We start from the raw sequence: 26,553 nt of genomic DNA on the forward strand, positions 1-26,553 counted from the left end.
CATGAAGCTGTTCCTCCACTTAGACAACAAAGGTGGACCAGCTTAAAGGGAACAAAGTTGGGAGTCCACAACCTGGTGCTCCTCCTCTGCCTTCTCCAACCCACCAGCCCACTCCTGCCACCCCCACAAGTGCTACAGTTGGAAAGTTAGTTAACTGCCTGTCCTTATGTAGTTTAAATAGAGAAACAAAGGCACTGGGCTTGAAGCTGTCTTCCAGCTTTTTTTTTCCAATTATGCTTTCTTTATTGCTCAATTACAAAGTCAGTATATCCTATTACTAAGTCTTTTATCTCTCCCATAAAATAAAGCTATTTTTAATTCTGTAATTATATTGACTTGTATTCTTTAGTTCTCTCTTTTTGATTTAGAAAGGGATAAATCAATATATTACAGTAAGAGTTGGAATCTGATTCTGCCTCAAGGTTTTAAAATGTGCTAAGTAGCCTATAATTGTGATTTCCTGATGGACATCTAAGAACTTTGAAGGAAAGATGAATGTGAGAACATAAAGTGTGTTCACTGGCAATCAAAAGTGGTGCCTTGGACTGCAAAGATAGCTTAGCAAGGAAGGGCATTTGCTGACACGCCTGACAACCTGAGTTCAATCCCTGGGGCACACGCGCGCGCACACACACACACACAAATGTAAAATCATGGCTGCTTTACTCTACTATAATATATGCTCCTTAAGTGCAAGGCCTGGGTTTGCAAGGTTTGTTTGTTTGTTTGTTTGGTCTTTTTCCCTAATCCCCCACATGCATGAACATAGATTTAAGTCACTAGTTCCCCTAATGCAAAAGGTCTGTTCCAAAACCTCCAATGGATTCCTGAAACTGCAGGTATATCAGACCCTACACTGACTCTTTTCCTATCTATATTTACAATACAGTTTAATATATAAGTTAGGCACTCTTATAAGTAAGAGTGAAAAAACAAAAACAAAACCCACACACAGTAAAACAGAACTAGCTCTTCACTATTTTAAAGTCTATATAAATCTGATCATTCTGTCTCTCTTTCATAACTCTTCTTCATACTATGCTTAAAGGAAGCACTTTATAGTTTATCTCTGTCATATCCAAATTTTTGGTTTCACCACCCCTCTGCTTCGGGTGACTATTAAACAAAGCAATGGTTACTTGAACAGGATCACTATAATGACATTTCATTTGATCAGTTAACAAAAGAAGCTACTGAGTGAAAGCAGGAGGATACCTTATACTGTGTGAACACACTGTGAGAAGGATGATTTATGTCCCACGCAGGATGCAGTAGAAAGCTACAAGACTTCATTGTGCTATTCAGGGCACCCTTCAGTTTAAAACTTATAATTGGCTTTTGTCTGGGATTTTCCATTTAATACCTTTAGACCCCAGATGACCATACTTCTGCCTCAACATAACAGAGATAAATACGAGGAAAGTGAAACCGTGGCTCAGGGAGGATTACTATACTAGTCTCCAGTCACCTCCAGAGATAGATAACCTATCCAAAGACAAGTAAAAACTGCAAAGTTAATGTTATTATTACAATCTAAAGGCTAAAACACTCAACATAAGCTACTTATTTCATTTCATAATATTAAATGAAATCTGTTTTGTAAGAACTGTAGGACCATCTAGAACATCAGTTTTATGAGTGTTGCTACTATTGCTATGATTTCAGATATCAAAACTGTCACACAACAGGAAAACAACCAAATGTCCTTTTCCAGACAAACAAAAAGATAGTTGAAAGATGGACCAACATTTTCAGATGAGAAGAATAAACAAAGGAACTGAGCTGCACGTGCATAAAAAAAAAAAAAAAAAAAAAAAAAAAAAAAAAAAAAGAATGTCAATCTGAAACCAGATCTAACATTTTCAAATAAAATTAAGTTGCCATTTATACAAATATACCTATAACATCACTCACCCTCATAATCAAGATTTATTATGCACACCCTCTTTTCCACACAAAAGTCTTCCCAGAAACACTCAGATCTTATTTTAGAGATAAGAAAATTGAAGCTCAAAAAGGTATCCCTAATATGAGTGATGGAATCAAAAACCCTACCAGATCTGCCTACCGCTAGTCACTATCTGTGGTCATCTAAGGTTTGTGGAAGCTGACTGAACGACAAAGTAGAAAGGGTGCTCTGGTAAATGTTTATGCTCAATGAAATCCTACGCAACTATTATAATTGTAAAGGTGGTTCTGCTAACAAATCCATACAAAGTTACAATGCTGCCTCTGACTGAGGACCGTTCATAACTTGTCATGTTTCATCTTTCTCCACCAATCATGTGAGGTAAACATTTCTATAACAGGCTTGAGGGTTAAGTAAGCCCTATGTTCACAGACATCACACTGAATATTACACACAGCCACAAAGTAGACAGAGGTCATCCAGTAAGTAGAACCTGTGCTTCTTAGTCTGCACTAAAGAAAACCATAGAACCATTCTGATCTCTGCTTTAGAACAAGTAATTTCTCATTTAATTCACAATAGTATTCATTTAAACCAAGCTAAAAATAGTCATTTTGTGTTTTTCTAAAATGTTTTTAATTGAGTTTCAACTAGACTTTGTCTTTACAAATGAATGGTACCTCAGGACTTAACATCTTCAATCTGTCAGCAATGAAAGTTTAAACTTGAGAGTAACACCCAGGTGGATATCCTCAACCATCAAAGAAGTGTGGGGAGGGGGGAAGGAGGTCACAGTCAGTTACTCCCGTTATACCAGCACTCACTGGAACATCTGTAAGCACACAAACACTCTACCCTTCAGCCTTCAGCTTGCCACAGTCAAACAAAACAGTCAGTGACTCCTCCCCAAGTGCAGAGCTTAATTCCTGGTTTGGCCGAAAGGATTCAGAGAGGGATAAGAAGCCCCTCTGGCCTTCAGGTAGGTCCAATACCTTCATTTCTAGAAAAGATAAAAGATGGGAGCCTATGTTGATAAACTTTAAGGGGTTGCTGATGCCACACTAAAGCAGTATGTTGGCTACAAGTGGGCAGGGCATCTGGGTAGGAAAGACATGCCATAGATTTTGGAGGTATGGTTCTGGTATCCAGCTACTGCAGTGACTAATTCCTTTGGGGCACTATTATTAATCTTGCTCTATAAATGACCCTCTGGCATCTATGTGGGAAGAAAGACCTAATCCTGGTGTCACTGCCAGCAGAAATCAAATAACGTGTGCCTCAAACCTGACTAACCATGCAAAGCACTATTAACTCACACTACGTAGCTGCAGTACATGGGGATACTTGCTATTCTGGAGTCAGGAAACATAGGCAATGCTGATCGGTAGGATTGAGTGCTTCAGAGAATACTATCTGTCTTTGGAGACAAAGTCAGTTCAGACACAGGAAACTACAAACCCAGACCTCACACCATCAGTTCCCTTCTGATACTCAACTATGCCCTTGCTTCAAAGTGAGTTACGTGAAAACTGCCCTGCTGTGGGATGCTAGCCCAGGGCTGAGGACACAGCACTCAGGGTGTTGGCCTTGTATTCCTTTTAAAAAGCATCTTTAATGTGTTGACTTTGAAATTTCTCTCAGTTGAAGCTATCTTTTTTTTTTCTATTTAAAGAAAAACTTTGAATGGTTTATTTTAGATCTAACATAATTTTAAACAATTTTTTAAACCCTAGGTAAACCAATATAGTTATATTAAAACCATAGAAAGGATATACTCTTCAACTCCAGTGAAAATATATTCCATCCCATAAACCAAACTTTCAACAACTCAATGTGTCAGAAATGCTAAAATACATCCAATGTTTCTATGATTTAAATACACAAATTGTCTGACTAAAATGGGTCACCTAGGACTTAAATGGGCAAGCACTTGTCTCTGTTCCAAGAGGAGACAATATTTACTGTTTTTAGGGCTCCAAGTTTATTAAAAATAGACAATCTTCCCTGTGCATTCCCTGAGAATATGCCTCTATTTAATCTATAATAATCCAAAACCCTAAGAGAACCTTAACATGATATAGCAGGCTACAATTTAGGCTGTTGGGGGGGTGGGAGGTGGGGGTGGTTAACTCCTTGGGATCTGGAATCCATTGCCCCTTGTATAGAACAAGCAGTTCTAGAATTCTGTATTGGTTTTTGTAGGTATTTGAAATAAAGGAACTTCAAACTCAGTGCTGCTTCGGCCCAAAACGGGGCAAATGTCTGAAAATAATCATTCTTCGTGGAGAGTGTAACCACCTAGGGCACCCATGGTTTTCACTTACTGGATTAGGGGTCAACTCTTTATCTTAGTACCTATGGGCAGAATGTTCTCAGTTGATAGAAGATCCTCTCTTATGTATATGTGACCAGCCCAGGAATGAATTAAACATTTTTCCAAGTTATTTCAGAAACAGAGCCAAGCTGCTGGATCTACAGACAACCACATTCTGAGGAAGTGGGAGGCTTGCCTTCATAGCTGTAGAAATATTCTCTCTCAGGCACCATTTCCTCAAGGGACTTAACCCACAAAAGAATATTAATGGATCACATATTGAGGATTCTCTGACTGCAAAAGATTGCTTAGCAATTAATGACATATAAACTCTAGAAGTTCTTCAGGCCAGAAAACGTATATGACAGAGCAATGACAGATATTACATTGCTCAAGAAACATTTGCACGGGGAACAGAAATATAGTGGCCACTAACATTTGCTGACTAATTTATGTACACAGTCACTGTGCCTTATTATTTGTATGTGCTAGCTTACTTCACAAAGCAATCCAATGAATAGCTAATAATATTATCCCAATTTACAGGTAAAAGAGAGAAAATAAATTGCCGAGGATGATCACAGACACAAAGTGGTAGCATCCCACATTTAGCCTTGTAAAACCCAACTTTGAATCTTACATGCATAGTGACAAGAAAGAAATGCCCTGTTTTGTTATCTACACTGAGTCACCAATACCTTTGGCTTATACATTTATCCAACTATTACTAGTTCAAAAGTTTACCGCTTATACCACCCCCTCTGCTACTCAGAGAGTATCTTGAAAGAATGGAGGGAGCTAGAAGAATGTTAAGAGTCAGAAGATAGAGAGGCTTTGAAATGCTATCTTTAAGATGGCACAACCATTGCAATCATGAACTCACTGTTGCTATGGATACCTAGACTGGACCTGCACAATGACAGGCAGCCATTGCTTGGAGGAGAGCACATAAAGCCCTACTCCACTCTGCTGCACAACTGATGGCTGATAGATTTAGGGAGGGAGAGAGAGAGAGGGAAGAGGAGGGGGAGGGGAGAAAGAGAGGGAGAGAGAGAGAGCCACTGCTTTCACCTGTTCAGCCATTCATGAGCACTCCAAGCTTCTATGGACAGTTCCAAACCCATGGCCACAAAGATGTTTCTGGTTAAGCTCAGTGGGTCAAAACCCAGACAAAAAGATATTAATGTTGGAAATGTGAGAAAATTTTCTGAGGAAGGAGGGGAGGTTGGTAGGGACAAGAGGGAGATAAAAGGGGGGAAGTTGAATCCTAAGAATGAACTATATACATGTATGAAACTGTCAAAGAAAAAAACTAATTAAGAATAAAAGGTTTGCCTATCTGCATTCACTGACCAAATCCCAACATCCTCTACTCCCTTCTAACTGTCTCCAGCATCTCTCATGTGTGCTTTCATTATCAGCAGATAACTGGACCCTAACAGTCTTACTATTAGTTCAAGGACAATGGTATCTACTATTTACAGTGTACAAGGTCTGTTCTCAGTTCTTTACAAGTCATAAATTACTAATCATAGTTGACATCAATCCATGTGAGTGAAATTACCTCACTTTACAGATGAGAAAATCAAGTTATAGAGAGTTGGTTAAACAGTTTGCTTAACGTCATGTAGTTACTAAGTGACAGCCAGGATTTGAATCTAGTCTGATAGCGTTGAGTCCTAATCTTAACCATTGTTTTATGATGCTTTTTAAACAACTTACTTTAATAAAGTAAATTTTATTTTGTTTCAACATCTAGTGCCAAGAGTATTTCACACCTACAAGCAGGAAGTGCACTTCTTATCTAAGGTAGGTAATAACTTACCAAGTTTACTTTATCTGATAAATATTTCGTACAGCAGTACAATATGAAAGAGGGTCCTCTTTGTATTCAATATAAAATTACTCAAGAGTCATCTCACAGTTCGTGAGCTGAAACGTGAACTGAAACAGGATAATTCTATTTTCCTGGGGGAGGGGGATGCTAGTTCAGGAACTTTCTCTTTTTCCCTGAAAGAAGACTCAAAACAAAAAGGAAGGAAAGCAGCTGAGCTGGAAGGATGTGGGCTCTAAAGTGTCCCTTGCAACCGCCTAATTACTATTACACTTCCGTTAGTAAGTGCACGAACGGTAAAAAATGAAAAATTTTTTTTAAAAAAAAATCAACTTCAAGCTGTTTCTCCGCTGCATGGTAGGTATTCTGAGACTCGTCTTTTTGTTTTGAAAGACAGTCAACTTTCCTAACTTCTTGTCCCAACAAGCGAAGAGTCCTCAGAGTGCAATTCTAAGTCTCACTTCTATACATCCACTGCAGAGTCAGGAGAGACACTTCAACCATAATTTCCCTTCAGACTAAGGCTTCCAGGCAGCCACACTCGGGCCAGAAGCATGTGTGTCTCTACCGGGTTACCCTATTAAGAGTCCCAGAAGAAGCTGCAGCGATTTCTGGGCACCGGTTTGCCAGCGCTCCTCCTGATACAATTGCTTTCCAGCGCCCAAAGGTCGACAGAGGGCGAAATTCTCACCTCCCGTTCCCTAGCTGTCTGTCACCATGACGCCCATATAGTCACTTCGCACTTTTGGAGTCCTTATCCAGTCAAACAGCCAGGAGGTTTCTGTCCTGAATTAACAAAGACAATTTATCCAACTACACAGCCCATGGAACATGGATTTCTGGGAAATGTAGTTCTTAAGACTCTCAAAGCAAGAGTTCGCTAGGAAAGAAGAACTACAATTCCCAGAAAGCAAAGCAAAGCCAGTCCGCCACTAAAATGTGTCCTAGCAGCTAGGATAAATAAAGTAGTATCTGTGGCTCTTAGTTTCCTAATTGCGGGGAGGAGGAGTCTTACGGTTCTATAACAAGCCTTTTGTATGAGGAAGAATATAAACATAATTATCAATATGAAAAGATATTCTAAGTTATTACGTTTTATAATTTTTTCAGATAAAAGACCTACTCACAATCAAAAAAATGTCTCTGCAGATGGTAACAGTGGGTCATAACATAGCCTTAATTCAACCAGGCTTTTCATTAATGAATTTTGATGGTCAAGTTTTCTTCTTTGGCCAAAAAGGCTGGCCGAAGAGATCCTGCCCTACTGGAGTCTTTCATTTTGATATAAAACAAAATCATCTCAAACTGAAGCCTGCAATTTTCTCTAAAGATTCCTGCTACCTCCCACCTCTTCGTTACCCAGCTACTTGCTCATACAAAGGTAGCATAGACTCTGACAAGCATCAATATATCATTCACGGAGGGAAAACACCAAACAATGAGCTTTCCGATAAGATTTATATCATGTCTGTTGCTTGCAAGAATAACAAAAAAGTTACTTTCCGTTGTACAGAAAAAGACTTAGTAGGAGATGTCCCTGAAGCCAGATACGGCCATTCTATTGACGTAGTATATAGTCGAGGAAAAAGTATGGGTGTTCTCTTTGGAGGACGATCATATATGCCTTCTTCCCAGAGAACCACAGAAAAATGGAATAGTGTAACCGACTGCCTACCCCATGTTTTCTTGGTAGATTTTGAATTTGGGTGTGCTACATCATATATTCTCCCAGAACTTCAGGATGGGCTGTCTTTTCATGTTTCTATTGCCAGAAATGATACCATTTATATTTTGGGAGGACACTCACTCGCCAGTAACATACGCCCTGCCAACTTGTATAGAATAAGAGTAGATCTTCCCCTGGGTACCCCAGCAGTGAATTGCACAGTCTTGCCAGGAGGAATCTCTGTCTCCAGTGCAATCCTCACTCAAACAAATAATGATGAATTTGTTATTGTTGGTGGTTATCAGCTGGAAAATCAAAAAAGGATGGTCTGCAGCATCGTCTCTCTAGGAGACAACAAGATTGAAATTAGTGAGATGGAGACCCCAGACTGGACCCCAGATATTAAACATAGCAAAATATGGTTTGGAAGCAACATGGGAAATGGGACTGTTTTCCTTGGCATACCAGGAGACAATAAGCAAGCTATGTCGGAAGCATTCTATTTTTATATGTTGAGATGCTCTGAAGACGATGTGAATGAAGAGCAGAAACTTGTCTCAAACAGTCAGACATCAACAGAAGACCCTGGGGACTCCACTCCCTTTGAAGACTCAGAAGAATTTTGTTTCAGTGCTGAAGCAACCAGTTTTGATGGTGATGATGAATTTGACACCTACAATGAAGATGATGAAGATGATGAGTCTGTAACTGGCTACTGGATAACATGTTGCCCCACTTGTGATGTGGACATCAATACCTGGGTTCCATTCTATTCAACTGAACTCAATAAACCTGCCATGATCTATTGTTCTCATGGGGATGGGCACTGGGTGCATGCCCAGTGCATGGATTTGGAAGAACGCACACTCATCCAGTTGTCAGAAGGAAGCAACAAGTATTATTGCAATGAGCATGTACAGATAGCAATAGCATTACAAACTCCCAAAAGAAGCCTCCCCTTACAAAAACCTCCAATGAAATCCCTCCACAAAAAAGGCTCTGGGAAAGTCTTGACTCCTGCCAAGAAATCCTTTCTTAGAAGGTTGTTTGATTAGTTTAGCAAAAGCCCCTCAGATTCAGATGCATTGATTTCTAAATCTACTTTTTAAATCATAAATGGTATTTTGATTTTTGCTTATTAAAATCTCTGTTATGTTTTAGTTGCATGAATTAAGTGCTAATATTTTGATGTGATGTTAAGTATAATTATTCTAATGTGTGTTTTTTAACATTTTATTCAGGAATTTCTTAAATGAGAAATATTATATAGTTTTTTCATTAAGGATAGCAGTGATCAAGTACAGAACTCTTGCATTATTTTGTAACAATCTATATGTTGAATAGTAACTAAATACCAATAAATAAACTAATACACAAAAAAATTAAGTTGTTTTGTGTAATAAGTGGCCGATAGTTGGTTTAAACAGTTAAACCTACAGCTGTATCCCACACTACTACTGTTTATAAATTTTTAAAGTGGCCTCTTGGATTATACCAATGAACAGAATTGTATATATTGGTCAATACCATGAAGAAAAAAACTAATCTATATCAAGCCAGGCATGGTGATGGTGATACATGCCTGTAATCCTGGCACTTGGGAAGTGGAGGAAGGGAATTTGTGAGTTCGATGCTTGTTGAGGTATCGTCTTTTGCTATGTATTGTAATGCTAAGTGTGAGCTCCAAGATCTGCTTGACCTGGAGACAAAAGAGTCCACACATAAATCCAAGTGATGTTATGTGACCTTGCCCCCAAGTTACTTATGATTGAATGAATAAAGATGCCAATAGCCAATAGCTGGGCAGAAGAGACATAGGTGGGGATTGAGGTAGGGGGAGACCATGAGGAAAGGGGAGAAAGATGCCATGAGTTAAGAGTCTGGAAAGTATGGCCATGAGTGCTGGCCAATCAGAGTTAAAAGCAGCCCAGGTGAAATGTAGTAAGTAATAACTTGGGGTTATCAATAGAAAATGGATGTTAGTAGCATAGAGATTAGATATCTGCCCATCCCTAGAGCTGATTAAGGCTTATTGTAACTATAAAGTTCATATGTGTCTTTTATCCAGGAACTAAATGGTCAAGATTGGGATTAAAATTTTCTACAACAGGTGCTGGCCTGGGCTATGTTTTATTTCAGATCCAAAGGCTGATAGAATACAGAGCACTGATGGTGTTGCCACCTGCCATGTCTAAATTCCTGAATCCAATACTGTGGACATTTTCTTGAAATATCTGCATGCACTTTTAGAGAAAAAAAACATATTCCAAAAATATGTCTTTGTTTGAATCACTCACTCACTTTGGGCCCTCACATTCAATTCTTTCAAAATCAATGGTTCACCCCTTTGAAAATGCTCAACTGTTGTCCCTCTTCTTCCTTATAGACTGTTGTCATCTCTGGAAATAGTCACATGTCATGCAAGGTCCAATAGTGTGCAGCACTGAAGTATTGCATTGCGACTTTAAGTGAAAAGTGAAATATGAACATGAGTTCAGACAATGGTTTGGGGCTGTCACTCTCAGGGGGGAGAGTTTGAATGCTAAGTCCTGAACTGCTTTCAAATGAATACAGAAATGATATCATGAAATATGCAATCAATAAAAAGAAAACTTTCATATTCCATGGGTGAAAACTCTTAATTTCTTATAGGAAAAGCACCAAATCTCTCATTGTGGCTTGGCATGATTCTTTAGTTCCACTACCTCCTTCCCTGAATGCAGTCTGTACTTGAGACCCCCATCATTGTTCCAACATCTTTTATCAAAAAAGAAAACAAAGTGGATGACAGCTGAGGAGAAACATTTGAAGTTGGCCTCCGGCCTCCATCCACATCCACATGGCCATACATACACATGGGTTCACAGCTACATGAGCATGCACACATATGGACACACACATGCATGCACATGCACACGTATAAACACTCTCTCTCTCTCTCTCTCTCTCTCTCTCTCTCTCTCTCTCTCTCTCACACACACACACACACACACACACACACATACATATTTTAATTCCAAGATCCACATTAAATATCATGGAACTTGCAAAAAAAATTTATCTCTAGAGAATTTGTCGTCTCACCTAGAAAGAGGCCAAAAATAAGGAAGGAAAGATGCAAAGCACATCTATATATACCTGAGCCATTTATGCAGAAAAGGCTGCCCATGCAGATAGAAACTCTTTTGTAACCTTGAATATACCAACAAAACTTTAAAATGGGGCCAAAATACCTGACTTTCTATTTTATGTCTCCTCTGCTCAAAAATGGTTGTGGCAAAGATAACAAAACATGTAGACTAAGCCATTTGAAGTGATTACAAAACATATAGTGATCACTTTAAAAGGGGAAATCTGTGTTGCAAAGGATGACCAAATTATTTAAGACAACAAAAACATATGAACTTGATGAGGGTGAAGATGGAAAATAGACATAGAGATGGGCCAATTCACTAGACGTTTGATCAGACCTCAGTGTAGAGATACACAAATCTTGGCATTTGATAAATTAGTGTGTGTGTGTGTGTGTGTGTGTGTGTGTGTGTCTGTCTGTGTACAAACATGTTACTCTGTGTATGTCCATTTGTATGAGTGTGTACACCTGTGTATGAGTGTGTGAATATGTGTTTGTGCATGTAGAGGTCACAAGACACCTTGTCTCTGCCTCTCAGCACTGATATTAAGAGAAGGTTCTACCACCCTGGCTTTTTATGTGGGTTCTGAAGATCAAACTCAGGCCCCTTACACTCAAAGCACTATAACAAACCAGATACCTCCCCAGCCCAGAATGAGATACTTTTTTTTTTTACATCAGAAATATATTGTCATCTTCAGGAGCGAATAAAAGCAATAAAAGGAGAAAGGAAATTTCCGTAAGACCAAAGGGGAGAGCACAGGGAAATAAACAACTTCATAAAAAGATGGGACTTAATAACCCTCCTTCATCTCTTCCCACTGAGGCTTGAGAACCGTTGTCTGGGAGAATGAGACATTAATTTATAGACAGTGTACCATTGAAGTAAAAGAGGATGGTTAAACTTGCCTCCAGTTCCTTACATGTACACACACAGCCTTTCTCAAACCTGGACAGAGTTCCTTGAGCTTAATACCTTCCAAGAGCATCCTCGTGTGCCTCGCTCCACTGTCAGTTTTTTCTCCACACTATAGCATGAGCCTTCACTAGTCTTACTGTTGATAACTTGATGTCTAGCTTTTTGTAAACTAAAACTATGCTACTTGCCACTGTATCTCAGTACCAAGCATATATCACCTGCTTAGAGAAAGCAGCCCATACTTACAATAGAGTCTGATGGCCTGCCAATGGAAAAATTTTTCAACAGTCTTATATAGCTGTAAAGCTTCAGAACCATGACAATGATGGCACCAGCAAGATATCCCAGCTGTGCAAGAATGAAACTCAGGGAAAACTAACAGTTGTCTAATTAGAACTAAAGTCCACTCAACTGATGGAAGCTCACACTTGGTACTGTAAACCTGGCTAAAAGCCCATGTTTAGAGATACCATTGAGCTTAGAGGAGGATCTACCATTACCATATTACTGAAGTAATATAAATTTCAATTGCCTTCTAAATGTCTGTCCTTCTACCCATAAATAGATGCAACTCTCACACTTCATCAAAAAGCTTCTTTTTGCAGCAGACAGAAACTATGATGATATCCTCAACAGGTCAAAATAAATGCAGAAAGTGAGTAACCATGGGTCACCCAGCCCCTCAAGTAGAACATCTATAACACAACCCTAAAACCTAAATCTCAGAAAAAAAAATCTGAAAAAAAAAGAGATGGAGAGATTTATAAGACCAGAACAACTGCTACATGGTAGTTTCCTCTGGACAGGACAGGGATGTTGCTCCCATGAACTCTCAATAATATGGCTACCCGAAGAAGTCCTGCAAAGACCACATCCCTGAACATGCTAACACAAATGGTACCACATCACTGAACATGCTAACACAGATGGGACCACATCATTGAACATCCTAACACAGATGGAAGAAAATTCTAAGGCCTCCTTTCATCTGAGATGAGCTACAGGAAGCCAATGGCTGATGAGAAAAGGAGAACCACTTCTATGTGGTTTTGTATTAAAGTGTTGATGTTGGTGACATGGTGGTGCTGCTGCTGGTACTGGTGGTGGTGGTGGTGGTGGTGGTGTTTCTTCAGAGATGAGACACCAATCCTATATGATCATCCCTAAACACATGCAAATAAGGGAAACACTAACTTTACCCAATAGTTTGTGTATAAGTATAGGTGTGTGTGTGTGTGTGTGTGTGTGTGTGTGTGTGTGTGTGTTTATAAAACAAAAATACAGCTGAGAAGCAATGTATGAGAGAAGAATAAAGAAAAAAGGGGGTAAAGGAAACTATTCCCTCTGGGTACTCTGTCTCTCATGTCAAGGCTGCATTCGTGTTTTCTCTGTGCTCTCCTAACCATGTGAACTGTCTCCTCATGTTATTGCCCATCTTTTAAAATCTATGAAACCTACTCAAAAGTAAACTGAATAAACTGGAAAGCATCAAGAAAACAAAAATAAATATATAAGAAATTATATATTTTGAGAGAGACAGTTGGAAGATACAAAGTTAAAGGAGAGGGTGGGATTTAAAAGTATGTGAGTACAGTGTGCTCATGTATGAATCTTCAAATAAAATAAAATAGAGGCTGGAGTAGTTAAAAATGATAACAAGAAGGAAGTACACTCCATTGGGCCTTACTTTTAAGTAAGGATATACTACATTTTCAAAAGCAGGATTAATATCCAATTATTCAAAAGGTCAGGTCTGGAAGTATTACTAAAGGCTAACTTGATACTAACCATGTTCTGGAATGATCCCAATTTCTTGGAGAATGAAAATAGATGAATTAACATAAGGGCAATTAGGTCTTGGGGACAAGCTATTTGGGTGTAAGTATAGTATTTTAAGAACTGGTGCAGCTGTAAAGAGAGACAGACTGAATTCCAGTCCAAAGGGAAAGGGAACATGAAGTGTCGAGTTAAGTAAGGGTCACACCAAGATGAGCTAGACGGAGTAGATTGTAAAGATATGATTCTGGCTAAGATATACTTCCCTGACCACATGTGAAACAGAGATCACAGAAGTACCTAGTTCAAAAGGATAGAATGTGGCAGTGTATGTAAAGTTGTTTTAAGCCACGAAACAGAAGTTTGGTAAATGGTAAGCTATCTGGTTTTGATTTGGCTTTGTGTCTGTATGTATTTAGTTGGCTTGATTTGGTCTTTTATGCCCAGTAAGTCAGGCTTAAATTCACAATTCTTCTGCCTCAGCCTCCCAAAGAGTTGAGACTACAAGTGCTTTCTACCATGCCCGTCTTATTATTATTGCTAGCACTGGGCAATGAGCCTGGGGTTTGGCTAGTTTTGCCATAATGTAGGTGGCCATGGGCAACTCAAAAAACAAAACTTTAATCACAGGTTTTGGGTTTGTAAGAATATCTAGAAGATTCTTAAAAGAATTTTTAAAAGATTTTACTGTTTATATTAAGTATCTGGAACCAAAATCTTTCACCCTACATTATGATCAATTATATTCTTCATCACTAACCTAGTACCCTTTGTTTCAAATACCACTCCTACTTCCCTCTCCTACTGCTGTGATAAACTGTCCCCAATGACTCATGTAAAAAGATTTGTTTCACCTCACAATTCAAAGGCATCTATCATAGCAAGACAATTAAGGCCCCACAAACTTGAAGCAGCTGGTCAGGAAGCAGAGAGCAATGAATGCTTGCACTCAGCTCACTTTCTCCAATTTTACCCAGGAGATGGGAGATCCCACCCAAGGAGATGATGCTACTAACAGAGAGAAATTCTTCCCATTGGTTAACCCAATGAAAGTATGCTCTCACAGGTATGGCCAGAGGCCTGACTCTCAGGTGATTCTATTTCTGCAATTGACGATTGAGACTAAGTATCACAATCACCAAATTCATTTTTATGTCCTTCAAAAAAAAAGGGGGTGATAATTTTAAGTATGGGCAGTCAACACTATTGATATGTGACATTATGGATGGCACCAATATAAATCACAACACCTGTTATCTTCAGATCTTAAACTTTTATTTCAAATACTTAAACACAAAATTGTGAAAATGATCTTAATGCTAAAGAGTAAAATATGAAAATAAGTATTCAAACTCATGTTCTTCCACTTGAAAACATTTAACATAGAAATACAGGTCCTCAAATCAAACAATACATTGCATCCTGGTGTCTAAACCTCCCCTCAGAGAGGAAAAGTAGACTCATGGAAACCATTGAATAAAATGTATCATATGTATAAAAAAAATAAAGTGAAATACAATCCCACAAAATATCTCCCAAAACTAATTACTTTGAGGTTTTGCTTAAAGAAAGAAAATTTTTAAATGTCTACCAAGTATCAACTTTGATTTAAAATATCTTGCAGAAAAACTAGAACAACTATCATACAATATCTAAAGGCATACACATGTATCAAACAACTGCTTGCAAAACTAGTCCAGTGGGCACACATGTCATCCCAGTTATCCAAAGGCTGGCATGGGAGGGCCTCAAATCCAAGATCAGCCTGTGAAAATAATCAGACCTTATCTTAAAAAATACTTAAAGAAAGCTGGGAATATTCCTCAGATATATACATTTGCCTAGCATGTGCAAGACCCTGGCTTATTCCTCCAATTCTGCCTCCTGTGTAGAATTTGAAATCTGTGTGAAATTATATGAAACACATACTTTCTCCCCCCCAAAAAAATCTTTATTTTCATGCATACTTTGTGAAAACAAATTGAGACAAAATTAATATCCTGTCCTCCTGAGAGAGAAAGACATCTTTCCCTACTGCTCTGGCATCTGTGTGCATGTTTATTAATCCCAAGATACTTCTTAACCTCTCACCCACCATTCATCAATTTTCATCAGCTGCAGTCACTGGTCCCCATAGTGCACTGCAGAAGGCTGGCAGGAAGACCTGTGGAAACAGCTTTCAGGTTTCAGAGCAGAAAAAAAAATGTATTGCACTTCGCCAGCCCTGCTGGGGGAAAGGAGGGGGGTTTGGAATCCTCCATGCATTGCGGTGAACTTCCCCAAAGTATGTGTCTGCATTTGCAATAGGCATTCTTAAAAATAAAAGCAGAGTATCTTAGACCAGGGTCGAGCGTGCAGTCTCCACACTGAGAGAAACAAATAGCCATAGGCGACACTCTACATATTGAAATCCTGTGGCCAGGTGTTCTTGAGGTTTATCAGAATGTGATCTGATTAGGAGAGTCAGGGGAAGGTTGTACTATAAATCATGCCCTGAGTCAAATGCTTCTGAAATTGTCCTACAATCCTAGCAAGGGGAATTTAATATTGGGCAGTATTTACAGTGCTGCCAATTGACTAACAGAGTGACTGGGGAAAACATCTACCAACCAGAGCCAGCATGCTCTAGGGAGTAGGAGGATGGTGGGAACTTAGCTGTTTATTAGTGCACAGACATCTGTAAGGATTAAATGGGATGAAAGGACTGGTGGTTTAGAAGCCTATTAGTTTGCAAATGACAAAACAAAGAGGGTTTTTAAGATAATACTTAAGTGTGTGTATGTTTTTGACAACTAAATTATGAATGTCTTCGATGTGCTCCATACAGAAAGCAAAGAAAACAGCTACATCTTTCAATAGAAAGCACTAAATTCAATCCCTGCATATGCACCAAATGTGTGCCATTTAGGATAATGTCACTCTTGCACACTTGACAACTAAATTACAAAGCTCTTTGATATAGTGTGTATGAAGACTGACAATTATGACCAATAAAAATCAAAGGAAGAAAAAAACTAATTAACAGTAACATATCATTATGACTCACAAGCAAATAAAATCCCATGCCTGCTCTTAAATTGCTGGTGCCTGGCAAATGCTGAATTCCTAAGGACATGAATAGTTTCCAAATAACTGCAGCCACTAGAGGGTTTATGGATTCCTTAGAGGTTTGGCCCAATTTTATTCTATCTAAAGCCCCAAGACTAACAGATGACTTTCCAACCCCAAAGAAATAACTCTTGGGACTATAAACTGTAGTGATTAGTTGTAGATCCTAATTAAGTTCCGAAGCTACTGTATAAACAACATAAACACAGTATAAAGAACCCAGAATTAAGAGATAAAGGCTTGGGTTCAAATTTAAAATTAGGTATTGATTACCCCTGTAACTTTGAGGATAATCCAAAAAAATCCAAAAGTGATAAAACATAAGTAAACAATGTACACATAGTCATCCCTCTACTCTGAGTAGAGCCCATCTAAACCTAACAAGTAGAAAAAGTACAGCACTGTCCTGCTACTAAAATCTACACACACTGAAATTCAACTGATCAGAAGCAAAAGAATAACACGTTGCAGAAGGACAGGCCTTTAGCGAGCCCGGACTTATTCAAACTGACCCATGTTTCATATAGAGAAAATCTGACTGACATTTTCACAAGGGATTAAGTCTGGTTTTTTAGGCAGTCAGAAAATATGGATTTGAAAATTCTGTAACGTTGAGATCACATGGAAAAGCATTAAGACTATAAATTACTCTTAATTAAAAAGTAAAAATGAACAGCCAGAGCTGGCGCTAGATGGCTAAGCGACCATGAGTTTATCATACTTAACAGGTAGCTGTAGCTAACAGGTGCATTCTCTAGCTTCATGACTGAAAAATTTATGACAGCAGATGACCTCCTAGACACTGAAGGTGACAATATTGAGGCCATCTGAACCTGGAAAAGGCTGATTTTCTGAAACATGCCTTGATTTAATTTATTTCTGCATAAATGTAGCACACGAGAAAATGCACTGAGAGCCCTTGGTAAAGGCCAACGTGTCCTACAAATGTACAGTGTCGTAGAGAAACTCAAAGACTCCTTTGAATCTTATAGAATAAATCAACATATGTAAAACTTACAAAATAGCCCTACAAAATATGACATGGCAAAAAAAAAAAAACCCCTGCATTATATCTCAATACAAAATATAATAAATTGAGGTGGAAAAAAAAAAAAAAGACATGCCCAAGACAAATTTCTTTCTAGCATGCCTGGCTGTGCTTTGACAGCCCTGGCTTTAATTTTCATGACACACAGTGGCATGCACTCACGTATCTCTGCATCCCTGGTCCCCTGCAGCTACTGCTGTTTCAAAGTTATTGAACTTCTAAATAACTGATTTCTCCTGTTGCTCTTCTGGCCTCACTAAACGGCTCAGGCAATCTCGTCAACTATTGATCCCTGACCAAGTGACAGCACCTCCGGCCTCTCACTCCATCCTGTCACCCCTTGGGTGATAAGACCCACCCACACAACGGTGTGCTGGGTGCTAGGAGAAGACCTCACTGCAACCCAAAAGAAAACACATTGGCAAATAACAACTTGTATGTGGAGATTCCATTTAAAACTCCATTGAATCTTGGCTTTCCAGAGAGTCCTCAATGCCCAAAGAGTCCCCTAAGGTATCCTTTGAGTTCATGGTAAACCCAGAGCTTTTTAATGCATTGTGAGCATTCATAAACTTCTGGAGGTATTTTGAAGTATACAGCCAGTGATGTTTCAGGACATCTTCCATCTCATAGCACTTGGACTGCCTGGCATTCATTTTCCGGAAGCGTCTAAACAGTTTGTTACCAGATTCATTTCCCTCACTTGCCCATGCCCCAATAGAGCCATCCCTTTCAATAATCTCAGGGACATGTGCCAAGGTTTTGTGAAAGTAATTGGTGATTTTGCCTTCGTATCTGTATTTGAACTTGGTGGAGAGAAGCTCAGCAAAACGCTGTGAGTTGAAACTGTACTGACAGAGGGACTCTGGGCACTCTTTAGCGGGACATGATGAGCGCCACACAGGTTTCATCTTTAGGTAAAGGTCCATCAGCTCCCTGAGAGCTTCGTGTCTCTCCTCAGAAGGAATTAACTCACAAACTGCGTCTACCGTCTCTTGGGTCATAAGCTTCCGGGCGAAGTTGCCATTCATCCTCATGATTGGTTTTAAGTTCATCCTTTTCCGGAGATGCTTGTCCAGGGTGGCCTGCCACCTCTTCCTTTCCTCTTTAGAGGCGTTGGGATTTTTATACACTTCCCCTATCTCCAGCTGGAAAATCTTATAGAATTCGGCTGCATTGCCAATGTCACAGTGAAGCGCATCGATGGAAGGGACTGTCTCGATGAAAGGTTTGGCAGAGACTCCTTTCACCCGGTCCCGGAGTTCTTCCACTGACTCGTGATAGGGATTGGACCGCCAGACCTCATAGCGCTGCAGGTTCTCGGCATGGCTTCTGGTTATGGAGTGGAAGACAAGATTTTGAGAGGCTTCCAGACGGGTGGCGTCACAAAGTGTACAGATGTAGACTGAGCCAGAAGCTTCCAAGCCTTCTACTTCCCGAACAAGTTTTTCATCATATCCAGTGCCCCTGAAGATGAACTTAAAAGTCCTGGCGATGCCTCCCATCTCCAGCATTAATTCACTGCTCTTCATGGCCTCCCTCTCAGCAATGAGAGGGCTTAAAATAGCAGTAAGGGTCTCGTGGTCAGACTCATCTGCCAGCATAAGACACAACGGCTTGCAACACAGTTCAGAATTGGGCTTGGGTTCCTCAAACACCTTCACGTTCTGCGAGTCATGCTCTATTGTAATTCTCATTACTGTGAAAGAGAAACGAACTGCCTTTTCTGGAACTGCGGGACCACTCCCATGCTTCTCACTCACATCCCCCATTCCATCGCAAGACTCCTTTACCACCACTGTGAAGGGGCCGTTCAGATAGTCATCAAGATCTTGGGATCTCATGCCTTCCAAGATGTCTTCTTCCATGTCCATCAAAGCAGACACCAAAGCAGAGTCATAGCGGAATCTCTTTGCAATGGTATCTACTGGGTATTCATCTACAGAGGAGGCAAGTCCAGATAGCCCATCAATAATTCCAACATCAGTTCTAGAGGACACATTCTTCAGAGGGGGCTGCCACTCAAAGGGGTGGTAGCCTGGCAGAAGGACTTTCTCGGCATTCCGAAGAGCATGCAAAGGTTGAAAAATCTGCCTCCCAGTGATAGCTTTCACAGTCCTGTACATCTTATGGTATTGGCTACAGCTGAGGAAGGTATTGACACGGATGGCCAAGCAAACAGCTGGTTGAAGACCGGAGCCCCGGCCTTGCATGATGGCCTCTAGTTCATCAGCTTGCCTGTGCTCATTTCTCGCCCTCAGTGCCAACAGGAACAAGGTCAAGCACACAGACTTCACATCTCCACCTTCTTCTTTGTCCGCAAATTCTTTCACTTGAATCTTGAGTTCCCTCAGCCGATGTTTCTGCGCCCTTCGTGTCAATGACAGGAGATGCTGGCGAGGCCGGCCCCCTTTATTAATGTGTACCAAAGTCTCTTTAGATTCTTTGTGGCTTGAGACATGGTGGTTATATTTTTCCAGACTCACTTCCTCGTTGCACTCTTGGGCAGGACACTTCACCATCAGAGAATTCAAGATGGTCAGAAAGGACTTCACCGGACTCTCCAGGTCAGTAGGGAAGCATGGATATCGGCAAGAGGGACAATAGCTGCCCATCACTTTGAGGCATCTGAGAATGCAGATCCTACAAAATAGGTGCTTACAGCTGGTCTCCACGGGATCAGCCAGAATGTGTTCACATATCTGGCAGGAGATGGATTTCACAAAGTGTGCTGGGAAGTCCACTACAAGAAGCTTGGTACTGAGATGAATCTTACTGCAGTTGGAGATCTTCTTCATGACTTCCTTGCTGCTGACCCTAGCCTGAGTTCTCTTGCGATGGTCCCGTCTCGCATGGTTGAGCACAGTTTTTAGTTTCTTGCTGAGCTGCACATTGGGTTGATGTCTCTTCCTCTTCAGTCCCCGATGGGCAGTGAAGCAGATATCACAGGATGGCGTGTGGGGGTGCCACTCCACAGTCACATTCCTTGGGAAGTAGACCTGACTGTGGGCACTGCTGAACTTTCTGTGCATAATGCTCCAGCAGTTATGGCAGAATTCGGTGGGGTGGATGGAGTCAACATCTGTCTTCACATCAATCCGGAAAACCCTGGCAATGAGGTCTGGCCAGGAAGTGACTCTTTTTTCCTTCTTTCGGAAAAGGCTTTGGGTTTTAGCGTCCACGGGCCCGTGGACTGGGTATCTCCGGTTGTGCCCGTCACTCTTGAAACGATTCCCACAGATGCGGCAGAAGTGTCTAAGCCTGGCTTGGTGAATTGCTTTGTCACTTGACTTCCCATCAACATGGAATTTCTTTGAAAATTTAGGGTGGAGTTTCAGTGCTCGTTGGGTCAGAACTGAATTCTGACTACCAGGCTTATCTGGAACTACTGGAGACTGCTCTAGATAAGGTTTCCCCTCTGAGGAATCCTTCTCCTTTTGTGCTTCTTCTGGTGCCTTTTCAAAGGATCTCACCCTAAACAGCTTAAATTTCCACTCAGAAAATTTGATGAGTGGATGCTGAATTTCATCGGGTGCAGAATTGAGTCTCAAGGTAGATGGCAAGGAGACAGCCATGTTGGCTAAGCTACCTGGGAACAATAGACGGAAAAAAGTCTAGTTAAGAAAAGTATCAAACAAACAAACAAAAACCAGAAAGTATCAATATTGTATCACAATATTTTGAAAATAACTGAGATTGATGCACTCAAACTTTTATTCATTTAATTCTTTCCAAAGATATTTATTAAATATCCTATTTTAATATGCTCTACTGGGTGCTGATCATAGAGCCAAGAACAGTCCATCCTTTTCCTGACACTATCTGGGGACACTTATACCACATATATGCATGGTTTTAAATGCATACAGATGTGAAATTTAATTCCCTTGCCACACAAACCTTAACGCCTTTAAAGACAAAGTCCCAATGTCCCTGGTATCTATTAGGTGTTCAATAGTTGTTTGTGAGTAAATGCAATGATAAACTGGATACTAAACCAGAGAAAAGTAATATTTTCCACATTGTATTAGCCTCATTACACTAACTGGACAATATATTTCTAGGTTTTTAAAGCATTCTTCCGGGAGATTGGTTGTTTATTTCTTCCAAACGGGTCATAAAGAAATGATAAAGCTACAAACCCAAAGAAACTAATTACTCACTACTTGAAAGGATAAAGTGAATTTTGAGCTTTATGAATGCAAACTAATAATAAGTATCATGGATAGCAATTATGCTTACAGTTTTAATTAGCGAATGCTGCTGTAAATTAGAAGGCTGAGTCTACATTAGAAACAGAACCACAGAGCTCTTTAAACCCTAACAAAGCATAGCACAGGCATACTAAGAGGCTGAAGGGCTTCTGCGATGAAAACTTCAAGTTGTTTCAGACAAAACTCAAGCAGGTCATCCTGAAAGTCACTGCAGACCAAAGGTCATTAGCACTACAGTTAGTAATGAGAAGAGGTACGAGGAACAATTTTCTTCTGGTTAAAAATATTACAGGTGAGGGAAATGATGTAGTTGCATTATAATCTCAAAAAGTAAAGAAATATTTTTTTTAATTACAGAAGAGAATGATGGTGATTGTCTGTAAAGCCAGTTCTAAAGAGGAGAAAAGCAGACCAGCCTGGTCAAATCCAGAGAGTTCTAGGCTACCCTGGGCTACATAATAAGACCCTGTCTCAAGTATTAATAAGAATAAAAACAGGGGCTCAGTGGTAAGAGCACTGACTGCTCTTCCAGAGGTGGCTCATGACCATCTGTAATGGGATCTGACGCCCTCTTCTGGTGTGTCTGAAGATAGCTACAGTGTACTCATATACATAAAATAAATAAATCTTTAAAAGTTAATAGTAGTAAAAAAAAAAAAAAGCAATAAATAAAATGGTAGGCCAATTGTAATATAAATATCAGACACAGCCGAGCAGTGGTGGCACTCACCTTTAATCCCAGCACTTGGGAGGCAGAGGCAGGCGGATTTCTGAGTTCGAGGCCAGCCTGGTCTACAGAGTGAGTTCCAGGACAGCCAGGGCTACACAGAGAAACCCTGTCTCGAAAAACAAAAAATAAAATAAAATAAAATAGCTATAGAAAATACTACTTAATATACATATTTTAAAATAAATAAATAAATAAATATCAGCCACAATGTAGAAGGAAAGTAAACAGTGTCGTCTGAGTACTCTGGAATTAGACCAGACTTCTACAGTTCCCTAGTTCATAGTATACCATCCCATCCACTGTTCCCAACTGTGCCTGCGTTAACTCTTTTGACCTACTTATGTCTACACAACTTATGTCTAGAAACCCACTTTCCCCTCAACAGATTAACTAACTCAATGAGCTTTATAGCCATTTAGTCAGGAAGACGATGCCTCCTCAAATGACATAAAGACGATGCCTCCTCGAATGAACACATTTTGACCAGGAGTGGGACTTTGGGCATCAGGGAAGGAATGATGGGGGTAAGGACTAGTCCTGAATCCTGCTAGCAACGTTGCTTTTGAATTCTCCTCTTTAAACTAACATACTTTATTCTATGTATATATGCATTACACATCAGAGATTTTTTTTTTTTCATTAAAATTAAGGGCAAATTTCTAAGACTTGATAGATAGGGAAACACAATTCGGCTGTTCCTCATGCAGAACGATGGGAGTTAAAAATCCTAAAAACATTTCAAAGGTCTCAAGAGCCTCAAAGGTATTTCAAGTGCAACCAAACAAAGGCCTCAAGGTTGTTTTCTGATCAATTGTTTCTTCATTCTGTCTTGTAACAAATGCAAAGCCAATCTCTGTGTTCCTTGCCTTTGGCTTGAACCAAATGCCATTTTCACCACATTAAATATTGGCCTTTCACATTCAGTAAGTCAACTCCCCCTGACTTCCTCAAGCCTGAAACATCATGACCAATCACATCTGTTGACATGTCCCCATGTAGTTACTAGATAGGGCCAGTCAAATCAAATGTACTTATTAGGTTGTTTTACAACTCAAATCATAAAAATATAGGCAAAATTTTGAAACAAAATGAAGGTGGAAAGCAGGTGATATGTTTTAAGGGACTATGCACAAGGGTGTCAATGGGGAGTTTCTGTGGAGGCTACATGCTTTATGAGTTTGGGAAAAGATAGAACTTTAAAAATGTGATTTGGTGAATACTTGTAATCACTCCAATTATCAAAGATTAAGCCTATTGGTATCACTTAGTTTTAATGAAGGCATGAAGAAATTAAGATAACTTCCTACACCCTTGAGAGGAGCATAAATGTAAGTTAGCACAGTGACACTTAGTAAAGCCTTTTAAAAGTTAAGATGTGTTGTCTTTGGTGCAATAAATTTCTTTTGGGGAAGATACTCTATAGTTTTTCTATAGAAATACCTCCACAGGTATATGATAATATATACATAATACCTGGGGATATTTATTTGAAAGGTTGTTAGGTACTTTGAAGAGCAAAAAATAATACAGATTATCATCAAAAGGGCATTATTAAATAAATTATGATCCAGACAGAGAATAGAAACTACAATATATATGTATGTGTATATATTACACATATGTGTGATTTTTATAGACATATGTAAACAAAAGAAGGTCATGTGTAAAAAGATAAGACAGAAACTACAAGAGAATCCTGCTTATGCATACATATTTATATTTTATACACATGGAAATACAGAAATTCTAGAAATTTGTGTACTAAAACAAAATCTGTGCTTAATCACTAGAAGTAGAATTAGAACTAAGAAAAATGTTTGTTAATTTTATTATTTTTTTCATTTGAGGTTTCCACACAACATATGTATTTTTTTGTTGGTTTTATGATCAATTCAGCTCAAATAAAACTTTTTTCAAGACCAGATAAGTAAGTATTCATGATCTTTTTTTTTACATTCTTTTTAATTCTTCTCCAAAAAAGTTTAAGTCTTAAATCTGACCAGCATTTTTATTCTTGTTTGTTTGTTTGTTTTCTGTTAAATATATCTCAGGGGGGCTAAAATCCAACCTGTAGACAACATGAAGCTAGGACCGTGGAAGTGTGATTTGAAATTCTTCAAATGCCCTTGTCTTCTCTTGTAGCAAAAGATCTGAGAATAGACAGCTCAGAGTCTAAAGGCTGAGGGTCTGATGCTGGATCAGCTTTATCTTAGTCAGCAGCATCACCTCAGTATTGTTAGCATCTACCACCATGACTGCAACGTCCCTCCCTCCATAGGCCACGGACTCTGAAACCAGCCTGGGGAGGTATGGATGAGGCAACGCTGTGGCTTGTAGTGAGAAGCCATGAGTAACCCTGGATGTCTAGAAAGCACAGCAGCAGCTCATTTCTATCTCAGCACCAACTGCAACCAACGCACTCACCCTCCCTGCTAACAGTGACATAATCATCACTGGCCAGTAAGCCCCAGAGACCCAGGTCTCCTTCTCCCTGGTGCTAAGAATGGGATATCACACCCAGCTGTTTTGCAAAGGTTTGGGAATCCCACTTGGGTCTTCACACTTCCCAGCACTCTGTTGACTAAGCTCTCTCCCAACCCCAGTCACACAACTTCTGTGCACCCAAGTGTGATCCCTGTCTGTCACGCCTGCCCTACTCCTTTGTTCTCTCCACAGGTGCTACTCCTGATTATCTGCCCCACAACATGCACAAAAACATTCCAAGTGTCTACAAAATAACCAGAAAATTCTTGCCCTCCTTCCAGGGCATCCCTCACTGAACCACTTTAGAAAGAAACGCACAGTTACGACCCTTTGTTACACATTCCCAAGAACATAAGCTCAGAGTAGGCTCTCCTCCACAGCAATTCTCAAAATTAATATTAATCAGGATCTCTATGGAGATTGTTTTCCAAAACATGCAAATCATTAGCTCCCAGAGAGTCTGCTTATTTGCTTAGGATGGAGTCCAGAAATTGCATTTTTAAATATTGCAGTGGTCCTGATGAAGTGGTACACAGGTCACATTTTCCAAAACACCAGACTTAGCAGTTCAGGAAATGTCAAAACCTGGAAAATTGCTCATTTCCACCAAGGCTGGAATTCTTTGTCCCTGATTACTTTTTCTTGCCTGAGCTAACAGTGTGTTAGTTCATCTCTCCTTCTGCAGCTTCTTAAGCCCTCCTCTGCCAATAGCATTCATTTATATCAACTTAGATGTGTTCCATCTGTTCTATAAGCCTGCCATGTCTCTGAACTTGGCCTTTTATTCCTTTCCTAGTTTTCCTTCATTCCAAACAAAAGCAAAATCAGTTCCAGCTTTCCTCATCCCTCCCTTCAATGCCTGCAAGGAAACCATCTCTCATAGTTCTGATTAGAAACACAAAAACGTAATGAATATTTTGGCTCAAGGCATGAAAAGCACAAGTGTTACCTTGCTCCACAGGCCTCCCAGCCAGAGTGTTAGAATGTCTGCAGTTTAGTTGTTAATATTCGATGCCACAGAGGTAGCAACATATGTTGTCTACTCTCTCCTTGCTCTCTTGCCCCATAATACATAATGCTGCATTGTTTATCAGTTTTTACTGTCCTTCCCACCCTCCCCCACCACAGAGGGCTAACCACAAATGATGATAGCCAATCACAAGCCAACAGCCCCCCAGCTCCAGCTGGCACCTGGCTCTTCAGGAAGCTTGGCTGGGGGACCTGAGTGTAGAAACATGTAGGGTGTATATTCTGAAAAGCTAGCTGCTATTTCATTGCCTGAGACTGCCTAGGATAGAAATGATATGGCCACTCTAAGCTCTGATTTCTACCTGGACTCTAAAGCTCCGTGCCTCAATTTCTGCATGAAAGAGCTAGGAATGAGAGCTGGCCATGAGAGCTAGCCATGGGAGCTAGGA

The 26,553-nt window shown here is 39.8% G+C and overlaps 3 protein-coding genes across 4 annotated transcripts in view; 1 reads left to right on the forward strand and 2 right to left on the reverse strand.

The window, feature by feature from the left end:
* Iftap (intraflagellar transport associated protein) overlaps window positions 1–7,076 on the reverse strand; it is a 78,366-nt gene extending 71,290 nt beyond the window's left edge. The window contains exon 1 of one of the 2 annotated variants that reach the window (XM_034495243.2): window positions 6,749–7,076. The gene's annotated coding sequence lies outside the window, so the exon portion shown is untranslated. Of the gene's footprint in view, window positions 1–6,048; window positions 6,070–6,748 lie in introns of those variants that run through there. The other variant, XM_076929328.1, reaches the window with a different exon arrangement.
* Window positions 2,772–10,297, forward strand: Rag2 (recombination activating 2). Its single transcript, XM_076929327.1, has 3 exons — window positions 2,772–2,888; window positions 5,983–6,032; window positions 7,168–10,297. Exon 3 carries the CDS (start codon window positions 7,195–7,197, stop codon window positions 8,776–8,778), a length of 1,584 nt encoding a protein of 527 aa, XP_076785442.1. The 5' UTR covers window positions 2,772–2,888; window positions 5,983–6,032; window positions 7,168–7,194; the 3' UTR covers window positions 8,779–10,297.
* Window positions 10,298–14,850: 4,553 nt separating this feature from the next.
* On the reverse strand, window positions 14,851–26,194 carry Rag1 (recombination activating 1). Its single transcript, XM_034496296.2, has 2 exons — window positions 26,085–26,194; window positions 14,851–21,296 (listed from the first exon to the last, which is right to left on the reverse strand). Exon 2 carries the CDS (start codon window positions 21,280–21,282, stop codon window positions 18,160–18,162), a length of 3,123 nt encoding a protein of 1,040 aa, XP_034352187.1. The 5' UTR covers window positions 21,283–21,296; window positions 26,085–26,194; the 3' UTR covers window positions 14,851–18,159.
* Window positions 26,195–26,553: the final 359 nt, after the last annotated feature.

The sequence above is a fragment of the Arvicanthis niloticus genome, chromosome 2 (assembly GCF_011762505.2).
Source record: "Arvicanthis niloticus isolate mArvNil1 chromosome 2, mArvNil1.pat.X, whole genome shotgun sequence".
Classification (NCBI taxonomy): domain Eukaryota; kingdom Metazoa; phylum Chordata; class Mammalia; order Rodentia; family Muridae; genus Arvicanthis; species Arvicanthis niloticus.